This window comes from Heloderma suspectum, chromosome 11, assembly GCF_057233095.1.
Source record: "Heloderma suspectum isolate Gila_16-S chromosome 11, 16-S_ref, whole genome shotgun sequence".
In the NCBI taxonomy this organism is placed as follows: domain Eukaryota; kingdom Metazoa; phylum Chordata; class Lepidosauria; order Squamata; family Helodermatidae; genus Heloderma; species Heloderma suspectum.
The window spans coordinates 13,022,511-13,041,351 of NC_139468.1; the positions used below are offsets into that span (position 1 = coordinate 13,022,511).

Consider the following 18,841-nt stretch of genomic DNA (forward strand, 5'->3'; position numbering starts at 1 on the left):
GGATTCTTTTCAAGGCTTTAATCCTTTTACAACTTAATGACTCTTTCAGATGCTAATCACCAGCAATTAAGCAATGAACAGCAGAGTAGCCTATGCTCCGGGTAGGCAGTTGGTCCCCATTTGAAGGAGAATCACTTGCAGACCCTGAACTTATGGGCTAGGGAGAGTTCCTCCCTCTTTCCCTTGGGTCCATGGGATGCGACCCTTGCTTGCGCGCCAAACAGGCACTACGCCTCCTTTCTGCGCCCTCCATCGCTCGTCGCTCCCTGCGTCTGCGTCGAGCGTCTAGCAAGCCCCCTCCCACACTCTCTCGCTGCCAGGGTCACTATCTATCCCAGGAAAGCTGGCAGGAGGAATCTCTGCCAGCTGCTGTGCCTGTGAGGGATGAGCTGGCTCCTTTCCCACGGATTGCTGTTCCTCCTCAGAATCAGAACTGCTCTGGGGTTCTATGGGCTCAGTTTCCACCCTGACAGGCTGGACCAGACCAAAGGTCCATCTAGTTGAGCATTCTGTTCACACAGTGGCCAACCAGCTGCCCATGGGTGCAACAGCACCTTCCCACCCATGTTTCCCAGCAACTGGTGTACACAGGTGCAACTCTGATGCAAATGGTTGAGGTAGACAATCAGAAGTTTATTCAGGGGTTGATGATTCTGTAAGTGTATTACAAAAGAACTACCCACTTTTGAGCAGTTGTGTTATGGTAAAGAAAAGAATGGGGGGGCAGTTAAACTATGGAAGTGTATTGGAGGCAAAACCCAGAGCATCTCTACACCAGCCTAAAATCCTGCATTTAAAACAGGGCTTTCTGTTTCCGTTTGAAATGCAGGATCACAACGACTCCCTTTTTCACGTGCTTCCTTCCCCCTTTCCCCACCCTTCTCTCCCATATCTGAGTCTTCCATATCTTTAATTGATCTTGCTCCTCTTCTTGCCACTTTTCCTTTTTCACGAGCGGAACACAACCGGATAATTTGATCGCTCATTATCTGCAATCTATTTAAAAACAGGAGAAAGGGCAGAGCCCGCAAACATCAGTGACTGAGCGATCTCAATAGCAGGATAAAAGCTCCATGTGAAGGATGGCGAATCCAGGATGCTCTAGATGGCAGGTTGTCTATGAAGACAGAAAATGAAGCCAACTCAGATGACTCCTTCTTCAGGAGCCTGCAAGTTTTTCTAGTAGCTCATTGGCTATAGCAGCCTCGGAAACAATTTTAAAACAGAAAAGCAACGTTTTCTTTCTCTCCTCATTCACAAACAGCCTTTGCATTCAATAATGAAAATAGAAAGCTCTATTCAGCACCTGAGTTCACTCTTGTCTCTGTCTTTATCTTCAAGGGGCTGTTTTTCTTCTCCATTTCATCATGCCGTTGGTCTACATCAGAATATAGAGGTTTGTCACAAGCCCCGAAACACTCTGATTATTGCGGGGTGGGAAGGAGCACGCAGTACATGATGGAAGGCCTTAAGACAGCTACGACTGTAGTAACAGTAAACAAGGCCAAATCTGCAGGTGTAAAAGGAAAGAGGTATTCATCATATAGGGCCAAGAGTCTCCTTTCATTAACATTCCACCATGGGTTGGAGGAATGAGCCGTGTCATAATGTTGCCATCAAGATGCAGTTGATTTCTTTGAATTGCTCAGCATGTGGTAGAGTCCGCAGCCCAGTATTACTTTGCAAAAGGTTAGAACTATTTTCTAAGCCATCCACGCTATATTTCTAGCTATGAATGACAGCAGCAGAGAACCTCAATAGCATTTGTGGTGGACGATGGATGGGCCAGACTCTTCATACTCTTGCTTGCTGATCCACATCTGCTGGAAGGTGGAGTGAGAAGCCAGGACGGAGCCCCCAATCCACGCCGAGTACTTGCGCTCCGGCGGGGCGATGATCTCAACCTTTGTTGCACGGGGAGCCAGGGCCGTGATCTCATTCTGCATCCGCTCGGCAAGGCCAGGGAACATGGTGCTCCCACCCGACAGAATGGTGTTGGCGTACAGGACCTTGCGGAGGTCCATGTCACACTTCATGATGGAGTTGAAGGTGGTCTCGTGGATGCCGCATGACTCCATGCCCAGGAAGGAGGGCTGGAAGAGGGCCTCGGGGCACCGGAAGCGCTCGTTGCTGATGGTGATCACTTGCCCATCGGGCAGCTCATAGCTCTTCTCCAGAGAGGATGATGATGCGGCCGTGGCCATCTCCTGCTCAAAGTCCAGGGTGACATAGCAGAGCTTCTCCTTGATGTCCTCTGCAATCTCTCTCTCAGTTCTGGTGGTGAAGCTGTAGCCTCTGTCGGTGAGGATCTTCATGAGATAGTCAGTCAGGTCACAGCCTCCAATGTCCAGACGCAGGATTGCCTGAGGCAGGGCATGACCTTCATTGACAGGAACAGGGGAAACATTGCTATCCTTCACATGAAGGACAAAGCCAGTGGTCCGGCCAGAGGCGTACAGGGACAGCACTGGCTGGATGGCCACATACATGGCTGGCACATTGAAGGTCTCAAACATGATCTGGGTCATCTTCTCCCGGTTGGCTTTCGGGTTCAGGGGAGTTTCAGTAAGCAAGACTGGGTGCTCCTCTGGGGCCACCCGCAATTTGTTGTAGAAGATGTGCTGCCAGATTTTCTCCATGTTGTCCCAGTTGGTGACGATGCCATGTTCGATGGGGTACTTCAGGGTCAGGATGGCTCTCTTGCTCTGTGCTTCGTACCCCACGTAGCAGTCCTTCTGGCCTGAGCCTTCTGACACATGTTGACACCTGGGCCTCCCTACGACAGGGGGGAATACCACTCTGGGGGAACCGTCTCCTGCAAACCCTGCTTTGCATGTTCTAGAGTCGTTGTCAACAACCACAGTGGCCATTTCATTGTCCGCCATTTTAAGCAACCCTGTTGGAAAACAAGGAAATTATTAATTTTACAGCAATTATTCGCATGGGACTGTCTGCATATCCCAGAGGAATCTAGTGTGAGAAGTTAGATGGCAGCACCTACCGGTATGAGAGGTAGTCCTTCTACCATTCTTCCTCCCTGAATATTGGTTGAGAAGACAGAGGGTTGCGAAGGGGAATAAGCAGTCTTGACCTCTTGTAAACACTGTAGACATGTAGATGTCTACATCTAGCGTCTCACACTAGACACTCTCTTTTCTTCTCCATGTGCTCCCAGGTAGCCGCCAAATCTCATGGCTTCTTTGAGATATTCTCAAAGCAACTGATACCCAACCATTCCTATATCTCCGGTCCAACTTGTAGAGTTCTCAAGCGTACATACCTTAAACCACAGAGAGCTCTCCATAGGCTCTGAGCATTGATACTGGCAACAGGTATCTTGGGTTTTCCAAAGTTCTGCTACCCAAGCTCCTTTGACTACAGATTGAACATGGGACTGGTTGCATGCAAAGCATGTGCTTGGCGCAGAATATGAATGTAATGTGTATCATTGATAAGAATTTGTATTTCATAGGAGTGCTATCCATAATAATCTTGTAAGTTAACTGTATGTATAGAGTGATTAGCTATATATGTTAAAAACTAGCTTTAAGTGCAAAAATGTGTTCTTGGAAATGGGGCAAAGAAGTTTGCCCCAGATGGGTTGGTTAATTCTGGGAAGTAAAAAGCACATTACCTCATGAGGAGATGGACCTCAGCAAGGGTGATTCTGAAGGTAGCTGTAAGCCTGGCTGCGTTAGGGAGAGGCCCTCCTGACGTGCCAGTGTGGTGTCGTGGCTATAGTGTTGGACTGGGAGTCAGGAGATCTGGGTTCTAGTCCCCCACTCAGCCATGGAAGCTCATTGGGTGACTTTGAACCAGTCAACAGACTCTCAGCCCAACCTACCTCACAGGATTGTTGTTGTAAGGAAAAGATGGAGAATTCTGGTTTTATTCTGGTTGTATTGTTATGTCGTGGTTTTAATGCTTTTATATTTTATATAGTTTTACCCTGCACTTTTTGGTTTTAATTTTTGTGAACTGCCCAGAGGGCTTCAGCTATGGGGTGGTATAGAAATGAAATAAATAAATAAATAAGTCATGAGTAGGAGCTAAGACTGAGTCCAAAATGTCAAGGTGCATAGATGTGTGTTTAAAATAAAGGAACCAGAGCCAGGTAGAATGTTATCAATGGTAAGATTTTGACATGGTTGACCAGAGAGATCCTGGGAGAATGAGAAGCCTACCAAAGGTGATTACCTAAGCCCTGCTAGCCATGCCTGCCAGATAGGTAACTATAAGATCTTAATGATGACTGCTTTGTTGGTTGAGAGGAACAGAACTTTAATTTTACTGACAAATATGGTAGTGACTATTTCTATTATGCTTCTAATCATCCTAACTGCATTGTATGCAGTAATGTGTTTTGCTTGTTTCATCACTGCAAAGTTTTGTTATTCTCCAATACTGTTTGAGCAATAAATATACATTTTGTGGTACCACTTTGTGTTAGCTGGCTTGAGGGCTGCCTCAGGGATCACAACCCATCAATTCATTCTTGAAGCCGGATTTATAAATCTGTTGCTGAGTGGCGTCTGTCCCTGCAGCCACTGTTTTCCCTCTAGGTCAGGTGAGTCACAGGTGCACCTGTTCAGGTAAGAGAAGCTAGTTGGATGGAGTGGGAATGGTTCCCCCACCTGATGCTCTGCAGCTGAGCCGCAACCTCTCCCCAAAAGCACATTTACACTGATGCTGCCTTACACCGAGACAGACAGTTGGTCCAGCTAGCCCAGCATTTTATGCCCTGGCTGGGTGGCAGAAGTTCTCCAGGGTCTTAGATAGGAATCTCAGTCCTCCAAAACAAAGGAAGCCATGTTGGTCCATAAGAAAAGTTCCAAAACCCACCATTGGGCAATACCATTATCAGGAGCAGCGGATATGACTGTTCGGGCTGGACTATGGCAAGCGATCCAAGGTCAGCCAGGACCTGGGACCTGTAGAAACAAGCCAATAGTCGGGACTGAAAAGCAAGTGAGCAGTAATCCATCTAGGGGTCCTTCCAGGTGAGGCTATATTGTGCAATCAAAGTAAAGTTTATTTACTTTGTCTTCACCAGTGGCCAGTGGGGTGGGTAGCTCAAGACATCATGATCAATTTATAATCAGGCTATGCATCAGGGTTCTTTCTTTCTTTCTTTCTTTCTTTCTTTCTTTCTTTCTGGAGAAAATCCAGCAAGGAAGGATAGAGCTTTTAAATCTCTGCGTAGGTTTGGACAGATAGATGTGGACTGGAGGCAGGGTTCGAGGAGCTGTGCCTGGGGGAGGCGGATGACGTGTTGGAGACGGTGCCCTGATTGCTTGCATTTCCTGTTGCGAAGCCATTCCTGTCCTGCAACTCAGCTCTTTTCCTGAAAGCATCCACCCCTTTGCCTTTAATCTTAATTAATCATTTGCTTGTACCTGTATGTATGTATTTGGTGTGATCTGCTTCTTGGCTGTCTGAACCAGCATTCCCAGCCACTTCATTAATGGCTTACCTTACTGCTTTCCTCCTGGAGTGTGGTGTCTTCGGCTCCAGCACTGAAATTGCTGATTGAAATGTGCAGTTTGCTTTTCTGTTTCTTTTTTAAACCAACGTATGTTAGTGTCATTCTAATGAAACAAAACAGAATTGCACGAGGACTGTTTAAAAAGAGAGCTTTGGCTATGGGGCTGTATATAAATGTAATAAATTATTATTATTTTAAAAAATTAAAAATTGAGGCAGCTCAGTCGTCTTGGGGGGCGGGGAGCACCAAGGCTTTCACTTTTTTTCCAGCATATATGGAGAATTCCCCATCATGTTGCTGAGTGCAGGGGGGGGGGGTGGATATCAGCTCAGTTTTGAGCCATTTCTCACTCTGAACAACATCCCAAACTTGTAAGGGAGCTTTGGTATTGTCCAGAACTCCGCAGTACACTGGATTTTAAGCAAAGAGTGGGAGGAAAGGAGAGAAAAAAGGTTGTTTTGATGTGGAAGCCACAAAAGCCCTACATGAAAGTTACCCTCCATTAGTTCCAAAGTCATGTGCAGTGGTGTCATGCAGGCAGGGCTTGCAGGGACGCAGCCCCAGTACATTTTCATTAGCAGGGGCTCTGATGTCATCTGCCACCCCCCTCAGAATTCCCTGTTCCCTCTGAGCTTAGCTGCAATCCTCACTGTAGCTGTGGGGGGAATGAATTTTTGAAGCAACAATATATTGTTCCATGTTGGAATGCAAAGTATTTGAGATGACTTGGTCTGGAACGGGATATTAAGACCTATTCGCTTTACCAGAGATGTGCTCCTGGTGGAGATGGAAACTCCTTGAACTGGTTTGTTGATATGGATCAACACAGCTGCCTGAAATTTTTGGACTGCCCTTGGAGACTGTCACAATGAGCTCCTGCATTTCCAAATTTACCACTACACCAGGGTGTGTGTGTGTGTGTGTGTGTTTCAATCCAGCTGGGTGTAAGGACGTTTCTGTTGGAGGAGGAGGGGGGAGATATAATGAAGGAGCTTAGGGAAGGCTAACAGGTAATGTTGGGGTGCTAAGGGAGTGTGCAAGGGGGCTGTTTAAAGGAGAAGGGATCTGTCCATGAGGGCTGAGTTGAGAGGGTGAAGCTTCCATAGAATATCATATTTTGAAAACCTAAAATGTTTGTGTTTGAGTGAGTGGGTAAAAAAGATTTTAACACCCCTGCATTTTTTTTTTCAGATGTCCAATTGAAAACCACTGCCTTACTCTCAGATGCACTGTTTTTGGATCCCAGTTGAAGGCTGTATATCTTACAAGGCTGTATAATCTTAGAAGGGGGTGTGGCTGTGAGGGGATGTGGCCGTCACTGTCATGAAGGGACCCTGCACTTCTGAATTTGCCACTGTACTTCCGGTCATGTGCAAAGGGAAGAGACAAAGGAATTTCAGCATGACCAAGTCATTGCTTTTCCACTGTAAGCGACATGTGGAATTCCAGTCGACTTTCCACACTTTGGTGGATACATCCACTTTGTGTGTCGACATCCTGCTATGGTCCATCCATGTCGGTGACATGACCGAACTGTGCAGACAGGGAAAAGACAAGGCACTCAAGCATACCATTTTAGCAATGTGTTCATTTTATTTTTAATCAGTTTTACAATTTGTATTAAAATGCTTTTGTGCATATATATATATATATATATATATATATATGACCAAGAAAAGCTTTTCAGTGCCAATTTGACAAAAAAGATAAAAAATAAATAAACACACTGTTAAAATGGTGGTGACCGGATAGTAAATGCCTGCCAAAATTAAGAGACATAGTGATACAGCTCAACAAACACCACGGCACTCCTCAAAACCATGCCTCTTTGTTTATTTACAGCATTTTTACCTTACTCTCCAGTCAAAATAATGGCTCCCTGAATGGCTTACATAGATTAATAATGAGCCAGTCCTTGCCCTCAGGCTTACAATGTAAAAGACATGACACAAAAGGAAAAGGGACTGGGAGGGAGGAGGGAAAAAAGGAAAACTCAGGTACCATTTCTTAGTTTCAACATTCTTGGAGGTGTTCTTTCTAAAGAGCAGGGGTAGACATCAACTTCAGGCTTGTCAGGTCAACTTTGTTTTTCACAAGAACCTCAAGATCCACTATCCCTGCCTAGTTCATTATTTGGGGGTGGGGGGAGTTGCATTTTTTTGGGACTCACCAATTTGCCTATTGGGAAATGGGTATTTTGTGACCAAGAGTATCTCTACACCAGCCTAAAATCCTGTATTTAAAACGGGGCTTTCTGCTTCCGTTTTAAATGCAGGATCACGACTGACTCCCTTTACACGTGCTTCCTTCCCCCCCTTCCCCCCTCTTTTTCCCCCTTATCTGAGGCTTTGATATGTTTCATCTACAGCTTCTAGATGGCGCTGTGGTCCAGCTCCTCTTATTGTGCGTTTTCCTCTTTTCACAAGGGAACTCAAGCAGAACTCAAGTGTGGTAATCTGATAGCTCATTATCTCCCATCTTTTGAAAAATGGAATAAAGGCCATTTACTGTGGGAGATGCCCTGGAGGTTGACAACGTCATCTAAAGGACCAACAAACTTCTGTGAATAACCAATCTCAAGAGCAGGATGAAAGCTCTGTGTGGAGAAGCCCTGAAAGACGTATGCCTAGAATTAAAGAAGAGGGTGCCTCTGAGCTCAGGAATGTGTTTTCACTGCCAGAACAGAACTGAGCTCAGAACTTTTACCCCAAAGTCCACTCGTGGTTACCCCAAGCGTTCTTCATTTCAGGAGCCTACGTTATGTTACAGCACAGCTAATGATGAGGGTGGAAGTCAAAACATTTAGCTTAAAATATATTTTGGGAATACTTTGTTGTTAGTCTTTCTGTCTTTCTTATACATTTTACATTAAGACCGGCTGCATCCACAGTCGAGCCAGGCCTCGTTGTTGTTTTGGTGTTGTGCTGCTTTACACCAACCTCTCTCTCTCTCTGTCTCTCTCTCTCTCCTCTCTAATTAGAGGCACACTTGTGCCTCCAATAGATCATAGAATCATAGAATCGTATGGTTGGAAGGGGCCCATAAGACCATCGAGTCCAACCCCCTGCTCAATGCAGGAATCCAAGTCAAAGCATCCCTGACAGGTGGCTGTCCAGCCTCGTCTTGAACGCCTCCAACGTGGGGGAGCCCACCACCTCCCCAGGTAATTGGTTCAATTGTCGTATTGCTCGAATGGTCAGGAAGTTTTTCCAGATGTTCAGCCGGAATCCGGCTTCCTGTCACTTGAGCCCATTATTCTGTGTCCTGCACTCTGGGATGATCAAGAAGAGATCCTGGCCTTCCTCTCTGGGACAACCTTTCAAGTACTTGAAGAGTGCTGTCATATCTCCCCTCAGTCTTCTCTTCTCAAGGCTAAACATGCCCAGTTCTTTCAGCCTCTCTTCATAAGGCTTTGTTTCCAGTCCCCTGATCATCTTTGTTGCCCTCCTCTGAACCCTCTCCAGATAAGGCGATCAGTCAAAAAACAATTATATATATATATATATATATATATATATATATATATATATATATAATACGTGCGCGCACACACATCACAAAAATTAGACATGACATATTGTCATTGGGGAAATATTAGGACTGCAACAATTCCACTAGTATCAAAGTAGAACTTACTGCTAGGAAATAACATTTTCATTTAGGCACAAGAAAGGCACTTTGTTAATTGTAGTTCCCAGTATCCCAGATGAAACCATAATACGTCCCTGGTGTTGAGATGCATACAGACATTTTGATTTATTTGAGCTGCATGGAAGGAATCTCAAATGGCATGTGATCATAAAACCAGTGGTCCAGTATTACTTTCCAAGAGGTTGAAAGCTAGAAACATTTTGTTTGGAATGTCTGCATTATTTTTCTTGCTATGGAGTACAGAAGCACAGAACTTTTTACAGTGGATTGCCCACACTGGGTGGCCCACTGCTGATCCATATCTCCTGGAAGGTGGAGAGAGGACATACCAGCATAAGAAGCTGCCTTATAATGAGTCAGACCATTGGACCATCTACCCCAGTACTGTCAACACTGACTGGCAGCAGCTCTCCAGGGTTACTTTCAGGCAGGATTTTTTCCTAGCCCTACCAGGATATGCTGAGGATTGAAGCTAGGACTTCCTGTGTGCAAAGCATATTGTCCAGCACTGAGCCATGTCCCCTTCCCTAGATCCTGGTTGAGCAACTTTGGTAGGTAGTGGGAGGGTAGGGGGGGGAGAATTGCCTCCTTAAACCCACCATTGGAAGCACCCCTCCCCTACTGTCAGAAGTGGCCATGTAGCCGGATTGCCAGCGATTCTGCTGGAAAACGGTGCATGGGGAGGTCACACTTTGTGTCCCAGAAGAACTGCTGTTTCAGCAGAGAGGTGGGATGCAAGGATCACACGCCCAGTTTCTAGGCAGCATGATGCCCCTGCCGGTATGCCAAACAACAGTTTGGAAGGCTGGGCGGGGGGGCCGGGGATGCGATTGTGCTGGGAAATAAGGCATGGACTGCTCACGCACCTTGTTCCCTACAAGAATTGCTGGGAATCCAAAGGTGCAGCAGAAGGGGATCCACCCACAGCTGCAAAAACCCCATGGGGGGGTGCATGCTGCCCATGGGCCACATTTTGTCCACCCCTGCCCTAAAGCCAGGATAATGCCCATTTATGGATCAGGGGAAGGGGAAACTGTTCCTATTCATGAAACTCCTTCTTTGCAAGGGTTCCCTAAAAAGAGAATTACTTTGCAAAATGTTAGCATTATTTTCTAATCCATCTGTGCTGTTTTTCTAGCTACGAATGGTAGCAGCAGAGAACCTCAAAAGCATTTACGGCGGATGATGGATGGGCCAGACTCATCATACTCTTGCTTGCTGATCCACATCTTCTGGAAGGTGGAGAGCGATGCCAGCATGGAGCCCCCAAACCACACTGAGTACTTGCGCTCTGGGGGGGCAATGATCTCAACCTTTGTTGCACGGGGAGCCAGGGCCATGATCTCCTTCTGCATCCTCTCAGCAAAGCCGGGGAACATGGTGGTCCCACCCGACAGCACCATGTTGGCATACATGATCTTGCGGAGGTCCACATCACATTTCATGATGGAGTTGAAGGTGGTCTTGTGGATGCCACACAACTCCTTGCCCAGAAACCAGAGATTGAAGAGGGCCTCGGGGCACCTGAAGGACTCATTGCCGATGATGATTGCCTGCCCATCAGGCAGCTCATAGCTCTTCTCCAGAAAGGATGATGATGCAGCCATGGTCATCTCCTTCTCAAAGTCCAGGGCGACGTAGCAGAGCTTTTCCTTGATGTCCTCTGTGATCTCCCTCTCAGTCGGGGTGGTGAAGCTATAACCTCTCTCGGTGAGGATCTTCATGAGGTAGTCGGTCAGGTCACAACCACCACAGTCCAGATGTAGGATAGCGTGGCGAAGGGCATGACCCTCATAGATGGGGACAGTGTCAATTTGTCTATCCCTGGCATCTGCGACAATTCCAGTGAGCCGGCCAGATGCATACAGGGACAGCACTGCCTGTATTGCCACATACATGGCTGGCACATTGAAGGTCTCAAACATGATCTGGGTCATCTTCTCCCTCTGGTGCCTCCAGTTCAGGGGAGCTTCGGTAAGCAAGACTGGGTGCTCCTCTGGGTCTACCCACAACTCCTTGTAGAAGATGTAGTGCCAGATCTTCTCCATGTCATCCCAGTTGCAGATGATGTCATATTCAATGGGATATGTCAGGGTCAGGATGTCTCTCTTGCTCTGTGCTTTGTAACCCACGTAGCAGTCCTTCTGGCCTATGCCTTCTGAGACACCCTGACACCGGGGCTTCCCCACAATGGATGGGAATACCACTCTCGGGGCAATTTCTCCTGCAAATCCTGCTCTGGACATAGCAGTGCCATTGTCAACCACCACAGTAGCCATATCATTGTCAGCCATTTTGAGTAAGTCTTTAGGAAACAAGCAAATAGTTAATGTTACATCTGTTATTCACATTGGACCACCTGTATATCCCAGATTCTAGTGTGAGAAGTTAGATGTACACATTTACAGGTATCAGAGGTTGTGATCGCTAATCCACATTTATATCTATGTTTCCCCAGCCAACATTCAAAATGGGGAAATGGTGCAAGAGGTAGCTGTCTCAGCAACTTGGTACAACTACCGTCACCGCTAACATTCACTGTCCCCGCTCCCTCTATTCTTCTTTGTAGTTTAGTTGTTACAGTGCCATACGATGGCCAGGTAGACCCAGGTTCAAATCCCCAGTCAGCCATTTTCTTTTCTTCTCCATCAAGTAGCTGCCTAATTCCATGGTTTCCTCAAGGCATTCTGTGTTCCAGAGGGGCCATAGCTCAGTAGCAGAGACCCTGCTTTTCATGCCAAAGGTCCCAGGTTCAATCCCCGGGTTCTCCAGGTAGGGCTGGGGAAAAGTCCTGCCTGAAACTCTGGAGAGCCATTGTGGCCAGTCAGTGTCAACTAGATGGACTAGTCTAGTAGGCTTGATGAGCCAGTGGTCTGACTCGGTATAAGGCAGCTTCCTACGTCCTTATGACTCAACTGCGGATCTAGTTTTCCTATTAAGCCACTGATACTCAACTATCCCTGCACTTCAAGACCAACTTTTGGCCATCCAAGTTATCTACCTATAACCAGAGAGTTCTCCATACACATTGAGCATCAGCTCTGGCAACCGGTGTCACAGGTTTTCCTCAACTATGCCGCCAAGCTCCGTTGACTGGAGGTTGACCATGGAACATGATGCAGTGCCAGCTCTAGATTTTTGAGGGCTCATGGGCAAGACACCGTTAGTGGGGGCCCCTCTGCCCCTGATCCCCCTCTACTTTCTTAACAGCATTGTCGCCAGCAGCTGCTGCTCCTCCTCCTTGCTACCACCTGCTCGCTTGCCAGGCAAACAGCCGGTGAGCAAAGAGGCCATGGTATCTGCTCCTTCTCCTCCTTCACAGCACCACGGTTGTCTGGGCCAGAGCAAGAGGAGGGTGAACGAGCAGGTTGCAATGGTGAGGTGGAGCAGCAGGTCCATGGAGCTCTTGTCAGTAGGCCCCCTGCTGCGGTGTGGGCCCTCAACAGCTGCCCAACCATGCCGACCCTTGACGCTGACCTGGCATGCAAGGCACGTGCTGCTTCACACCAAAACAGACCATTGGTCCAGGTAGCCCAGTGTTATGTACCCTAGGTGGCAGCTCTCCAGTGTTTCGGGTCAGAGTCTCTCTCAGTCCTCCCCAAAGCAAAGGAAGCTATGTTGGCCCTTGAGAAAGTTTCCAAAACCCACAGTCAGGCAGTGACTCCGGCCTCATCCATCGGCTGGACAACCAAGGGCCACTGGGAGGCGGCACCTCCTACCTCCCAGGAAGAACATCATCTCAGGGGGGAAGCCAACCTGGTCCTATACATCAGCCAGAGCGGGAAGAGCTGCAGGGAGCTTGCGCCACCCCTCCCTGCTAGAAAGAACACGCAGCTCCAACTGACCGTCCCCTGGGGCTGCAGACTCTGGCCTCATCCATCGGCTGGAGAACCGAGGGCCAGTGGGGAGCTGCACCTCCTGCCTCCCAGGATGAACATCCCCTTTGGATTTCTACGTGGGCGAGAGCATCCCTCTGTTGGTCTGGGAGTAGGAAGGTTGCCAGGGTTCTGTGTGAGAGACAGGCCTGTGACCCTCACCTAGGGCGACAGCCCGGGTGGGGGAAGTTGGTGGTGTGTGGAGGCCACCCCTGAGTGAGAGTCAGGGGTGGAGAAAGATAAGCTCCATCCAACTAGGGGTGGGATATAGCCACCCGTGTAGGCTTATCACTTCGGTGAACCACTCTGGGGGCCACGAGGGAGCAGAGGACCAGGGTTGTAGCTTTAGAAATTGTTGGTGGGTGGTGGGCTTTGGGGTTGCATTTGTGATTTTAGGGGTGGGGTGCCCACCTGATAGGTGGACGCGAGGCGGGCATGTGTCCACCTGGCGGAGGCAGCGGTGGGGGGGGGGGAGTTCTGGGAGCCAGAATATACCAGGGTTGGGTAGCAGATGCTGGCGGAGCACTAGGGGCAGGCCATGCCGGGTAAGGGGAACAGGGGAGAGATGTGTCATTTTTGTCCCCTGTTCCGGGCCTGTCCAGAGGCGAAGGATGGCTGGGGGATGCGTGACTCCATCCTCTGGCCTTCGTCTGCTGCTGTGTAATGCCAGGTCCATTGCCCATATAACATCTCTCCTCCATGACATGATCCTGGATGAGGGTGCGGACCTGGGATGTGTTACGGAGACCTGGCTGGATGAGGCTGCTGCTCCCACTCTTGTGGCCATTTGCCCAGCTGGATTTTCATATGCACAGCAGCCGAGGGCTGGGGGTCGGGGAGGGGGAGTGGCAATTATCTACCAGGAGTCTTTGGTCCACACCAGACTCCCTCTCTGGGAGACCAGGGTTGCTGACTGCAGGTACTGGAGGTTGGGCCCGAAGGGCAGTCCGGGGATTCTGCTCATGTACTGTCCACCCCGCTGCATGGCAGACTCCCTGGCCAAGGTGCTTGAGGTGGTCTCTGATGTGTGTGGGCAGTCCCCTAACTTGTTGGTGTTGGGGGACTTCAGTGTACATTTTCGGAGGCCATCCCTGTGGGGGCGCCTCAGGACTTCATGGAGACCATGACTTCCTGGGAGCTGCACCCTATTCCAAATGGGCCCACCCATGTAGCTGGCCATGCGTTAGACCTTGTGTTTATTTCCAGAGAGGTGGGGAGTGATCTGGAAATCGGGGGTATATTCCCCCTGCCCTTGTAATGGTCAGATCACTACCTGGTGGGGTTGGACTTCTTGGTTCCACAACCCCTCTGCAGGGGTGGAGGACCCATTAAGATGGTCCGCCCCAGGTGTCTTATGGATCCAAATGGATTCCTGACTGTGCTTGGGGATTCTTTGGAGCACACAAACCGTGCTTGGTCGAGACCCTGGTGGATGGCTAGAATGCTGCAATCATTGGGGCATTAGACTATATGGCTCCAAAACGCCCTCTCCCCTGAATAGAACTCAGGCTGCACCATGGTTCACCCCACGGTTGTGAGCTCTGAAGCGGGAGGTGAGACGGCTAGAGCGCCAGTGGCAGAAATCTCGCTCTGAAGATGGTCGGACATGGGCTAGAGCTGTAGCTTCAGCCTACCATGTGGTGATAGGAGAAGCAAAAAAGAATTTTTATGCTGCCTCTATCGTGTCAGCGGAGTGCTGTCCCATGAGGCTGTTCCAAGTGGTCTGGAACCTGGTCAGTCCAGTGGTACTGGAACCAACGGAGCATTCTAAGGCCCCCTCTGATGAGTTTGCAAAGCACTTTGCAGATAAAATTGACCAGATCAGGAATGCTATTCTGTGCGCTGTAGATACAGTTAGTGAATGAGGGGCAGCCAGCGGCAGACCAGTTGTGTGGGATTGGTTACAGCTTCTTCCTTCGGAGGAAGTGGACAAGGTGCTTTCATTTTTAAGGCCGACCACCTGCTTACTCGATCCTTGCCCATCTTGGCTCATTATGAGCTGCAGGGAGAGACTTAGGGAGGAGATCAAGGTGGTGGTGAATGCCTCCCTTAAGGAGGGAGTGATGCCATCAGCCCTCAAGGAGGCAGTGATAAGACCACTGTTAAAGAAGCCCTCCTTGGAACCCCAAGACTTGAACAACTTTTGCCCGGTCTTGAATCTGCCATTTTGAGGCAAGGTGATTGAGCAGGTGGTGGCTTTGCAGTTGCAGGCACACTTGGAAGAAGCCGATTATCTGGATCCATTTCAGTTGGGCTTCAGGCCTGGGCATGGGACAGAAACGGCCTTGGTCACCTTGGTGGATGATACAGGGACAGCTCTGGACAGGGGCAAATGCTCCTTCCTTGTTCTCCTCAATTTCTCAGCAGCTTTTGATATCATTGACCATGGTAACCTCCTAGACCGCCTGGAGGGGTTGGGCATAGGGGACACCGTATTATGGTGGTTCCGTTCCTTCCTATCTGGCAGGTACCAGAAGTAGTTCTGGGGGAGGAGACTTCAGACCCTTGGCTGCTCACTTGCGGGGTGCTACAGGGTTCTAGTCTCTCCCCAGTGTTATGTAACATCTATGTGGAAGCCGCTGGGGGCTATCATCAGTGTCACCAATATGCGGATGACATGCAACTCTATCTCTCATTTAAATCCTCACCAAGGTTGGCTGTAGAAACCCTGTCCAAGCGTCTGGAGCCGGTGAGTGGCTAGATGGAAAGGACTAAGCTGAAACTGAATCCTGACAAAACTGAAGTACTTTTGGTGGGAGACAAGGGGAGGTTGGGGGATGTTGACCTGGAGTTCAGTGGGGTGCAACTGCCCCTGAAGGACCAGGTCCGCCGTCTGGGGGTCATTTTAGACTCCCAGCTGTCCATGGAGGCTCAGGTGTCAGCTGTGAGCCCGACAGTGCTATACCAACTCCATCTGATACAGCGGCTGCGCCCCTACTTTCCCAACCATCTGCTTCCATTGGTAGTACATGCCCTGGTCTCCTCTCATCTAGACTACTGTAATGTGCTCTACGTGGGGTTACCCTTGAAGAAGGTTTGGAAGCTGCAGCTGGTGCAGAACATGGTGGCCCGCCTGATTAAAGGCAGCCATCGGCGAGACCACATCATTCCAGTGCTGAAAGGGTTGCACTGGTTACCAGTTGTTTTCCAGGCCCAATTCAAGGGGTTGGCATTGACCTTTAAAACTCTATGTGGTTCTGGCCCAGTCTATCTTAAGGAGCACCTCCAATAACCCCAGAGACATTGCTCAACGAGATCTGCCTCGGTAGGCCTTCTGTCTGTCCCATCAGCCAGGACAGCTAGGCTGGTGAGGACTAGGGAGAGCGCCTTCTCTGTGGTGGCCCCCACTCTGTGGAATTCCCTCCCTAGTGACCTCCGCCATGCCCCCTCTTTGATGAGCTTCTGCTGGGCTTTGAAAAGCTGGCTGTTCAGGCAGGCATTTGGGCTGGGTTAGGGTTTTTTAGAGCAATGTTGTTTTGTTCAGTTGACTGTGTAAATTCGTTGTATTTTGTGTTGTTATGGGTGGCTAATAAATCTAATAAAGAAATAAATAAAATGATTAGGAGTGATGGATATGTCTGTTAGGGCTGGACAATGGCAAGCAGTCCAAGGTCAGCCAGGAGATGGGAACAAGGGGCTGTAGGACAAGTCAGCAGTCAGGACTGAAGGACAAGTCAAGGCAGAATAAGCCAAGAGGCAAAGTCATGGTGCAAGCCAGAAGTCCAGACTGACAGCCAACTAAAAGATACAGAAACACACCAGAGGTCAGAAAGATCTTGTTGATCAAGCAAGGGTTTAGTGGATGCCCTCTTATACTCCTTCCTGTCCAGGAGGATTCGGCGGCCAGCCTGGGTGCACAGAGTCAGTCGAAAGTCAGAGAGGATATTAAACTTCTCATGGGCTGATGGGAGTTGTAGGCCCAAACAACTGGAGGGCACCAGGTTGGGGAAAGGCTGTTGCAATGTGCCTTGCTATCTTGGCCTTTCTCTCCATTCCTGCCTTCTCATTTGCCCTGATAGGTCTAGTATTTTATTGAATTTTTGTTTTAACGATTTACATTGTTTTTACGTTTTGAATATAAAATTTTTGTGCTATATTTTTTATCTTGTGAATTGTTGTGAACCACACAGAGAGCTTCAGCTATTGGGCGGCCTGAAAACTAAATTAAATTAATACATACATAATAGCTTTTGTTCTCGAACTCAAAGTTCCTGGCTTCTAACTCACTCCGGAACCTCTGCCCATGGCCCAGCCCTGGCAGTGGGATTGAACCTGGGGCCTCTGAATAATAGGCATGTGCCTCTGGTCTACAGTCTCCACAACTCCTCACGTTGGAGCTCCGGAACTACCATTCCTCCGGTTGGTTCCTCACCCAGCTTCTGGTGCTGCGCAGGTTTCGGGATGTTTTGTTTTACTGATTTATTTAAAATATTTCCTAGCTGCCTTTCTGGACCGAAGCCCTTCCAAGGCGGCATGCAACAATGAAAACCGATACAGTAAGAAAAACAGTGGAAACATCACAACAAGAAAACTCTCATAATAAACCCCACACGGTAAATAACAAACAAAACCCCAACCCCAGTAAAAACAGCAACAACAAACATCCTTAAAAACAACAAGACCAGCATAAAAACAGCCTACCACATACAACTGCAGCTACAACCCAGTCTGATAAAATGTAATCGGGGAAAGGCCAGAGTATAGTAGTAGGTTTTCAGGTCTTTCTTAAAAGCCTGCAGTGATGGGTTCTGGCAGACACCCCCCCCCCCATGGCAACTTATTCCAGAGGTGTGGGGCCACTGTGGAAATATGTGCTTCTCCCAGCTGGCCAGAGAGAGCAGTAGACAAATGGAACAAGCAGGGTGGCCCCAAGTCATTTTGCTGCCTGCGGTCAGGAACAAGATGGCTCCCGCTCCCCATTCCATGAACAGAAGCCAATTGGACTGCTGGTTGAATCTTACTTCAACACTGGCAATGGGAGAGTGTCCCCCACAACACCTGAGGCAGCGGTCTAGCTTACAGGGCCTACGCAACTCTGTCCTCCAGCAGAGGTGAACAGCCAGACAGCCCAGGAGGAACAGCCAGGAGGCTGCCACCAATGTCTCTAGCGGCTGCCGCCTCACTCTGCCTAATGTGAGGGCCGGCTCTGGCATGAGGGAAGGAACAGGCAGGAAACCTGTGGCCGCTTTGTCCTGCTTTGTACTAACCTTAGTGTGATGCAGGTGCTCTGCAGTTAATCCCACTGTCGTCCCAGCAAATGTGAAACCTGTTCCTTGCACTTCTTCTAGGTGCTACTTATATGTCCCCTGCCAGTTGCCCTTTGCTTTCTCCGGACCTATCAGTGGACAGATGCTATAAGAAACCACTTGTGCAATAAGTAAATATCATAAACACACCTGTTGGTAGCTATTTAGCAAGGAGAGCAAACAGGCTGCATTTTGTAACATAGCCAAATATAGAGAAAGAGGTGCATTTGGCCATATTCCAGCAACTCTTCTGTGTGTTTGCGGTTCAAGAACTTGCTGACTCACTCTCTTCACTTTATTGCTAGATTTCACTTGCTTTTCCGGACAATTCATTTAAAGGTGCTCCAGTGACTAATCCAACCGTCTGCTTATCTGTTGGGCTTGGTTATTAGTTTACACTGCAGCAAAATGCTCTGAGTTGTGCTTTTGCGGTGGCAAGGAAAGGTGGGCTGACAGTGCAATCCTAGATATAATTACTCAGAAGTAAGCCCCACTGAGCTCAATACAAGTTCCTCCCAGGTAAGCCAGTACATAAGATTGCAGCCTAAATCTTGCACAAGGGTGACACCTCCTGCCTGCAACAA

The 18,841-nt window shown here is 48.6% G+C and overlaps 2 protein-coding genes across 4 annotated transcripts; both read right to left on the bottom strand.

Moving 5' to 3' along the window:
- Positions 1-10: 10 nt before the first annotated feature.
- Positions 11-18,284, bottom strand: LOC146337005 (actin, cytoplasmic type 5-like). 2 transcript variants are annotated; one of them, XM_084816888.1, is made up of 3 exons: positions 18,219-18,284; positions 5,474-5,588; positions 11-2,896 (listed from the first exon to the last, which is right to left on the bottom strand). In XM_084816888.1, exon 3 carries the CDS (start codon positions 2,883-2,885, stop codon positions 1,755-1,757), a length of 1,131 nt encoding a protein of 376 aa, XP_084673014.1. In that variant the 5' UTR covers positions 2,886-2,896; positions 5,474-5,588; positions 18,219-18,284; the 3' UTR covers positions 11-1,754. The 2 variants fall into 2 exon arrangements, with proteins under 2 accessions (XP_084673014.1, XP_084673013.1); XM_084816887.1 differs by lacking the exon at positions 5,474-5,588.
- On the bottom strand, positions 10,300-12,695 carry LOC146337006 (actin, cytoplasmic type 5-like). Of its 2 annotated transcripts, XM_084816886.1 has the most exons (2): positions 12,685-12,695; positions 10,300-11,407 (listed from the first exon to the last, which is right to left on the bottom strand). In XM_084816886.1, exon 2 carries the CDS (start codon positions 11,380-11,382, stop codon positions 10,300-10,302), a length of 1,083 nt encoding a protein of 360 aa, XP_084673012.1. In that variant the 5' UTR covers positions 11,383-11,407; positions 12,685-12,695. The 2 variants fall into 2 exon arrangements, with proteins under 2 accessions (XP_084673012.1, XP_084673011.1); XM_084816885.1 differs by lacking the exon at positions 12,685-12,695 and having other exon boundaries at positions 10,300-11,430.
- Positions 18,285-18,841: the final 557 nt, after the last annotated feature.

Coding starts and splice junctions, on each gene's coding strand:
- LOC146337005 (XM_084816887.1), bottom strand. CDS start 2,885: ATGGCGGACAATGAAATGGCCACTGTGGTTGTTGACAACGACTCTAGA.
- LOC146337006 (XM_084816885.1), bottom strand. CDS start 11,430: ATGGCTGACAATGATATGGCTACTGTGGTGGTTGACAATGGCACTGCT.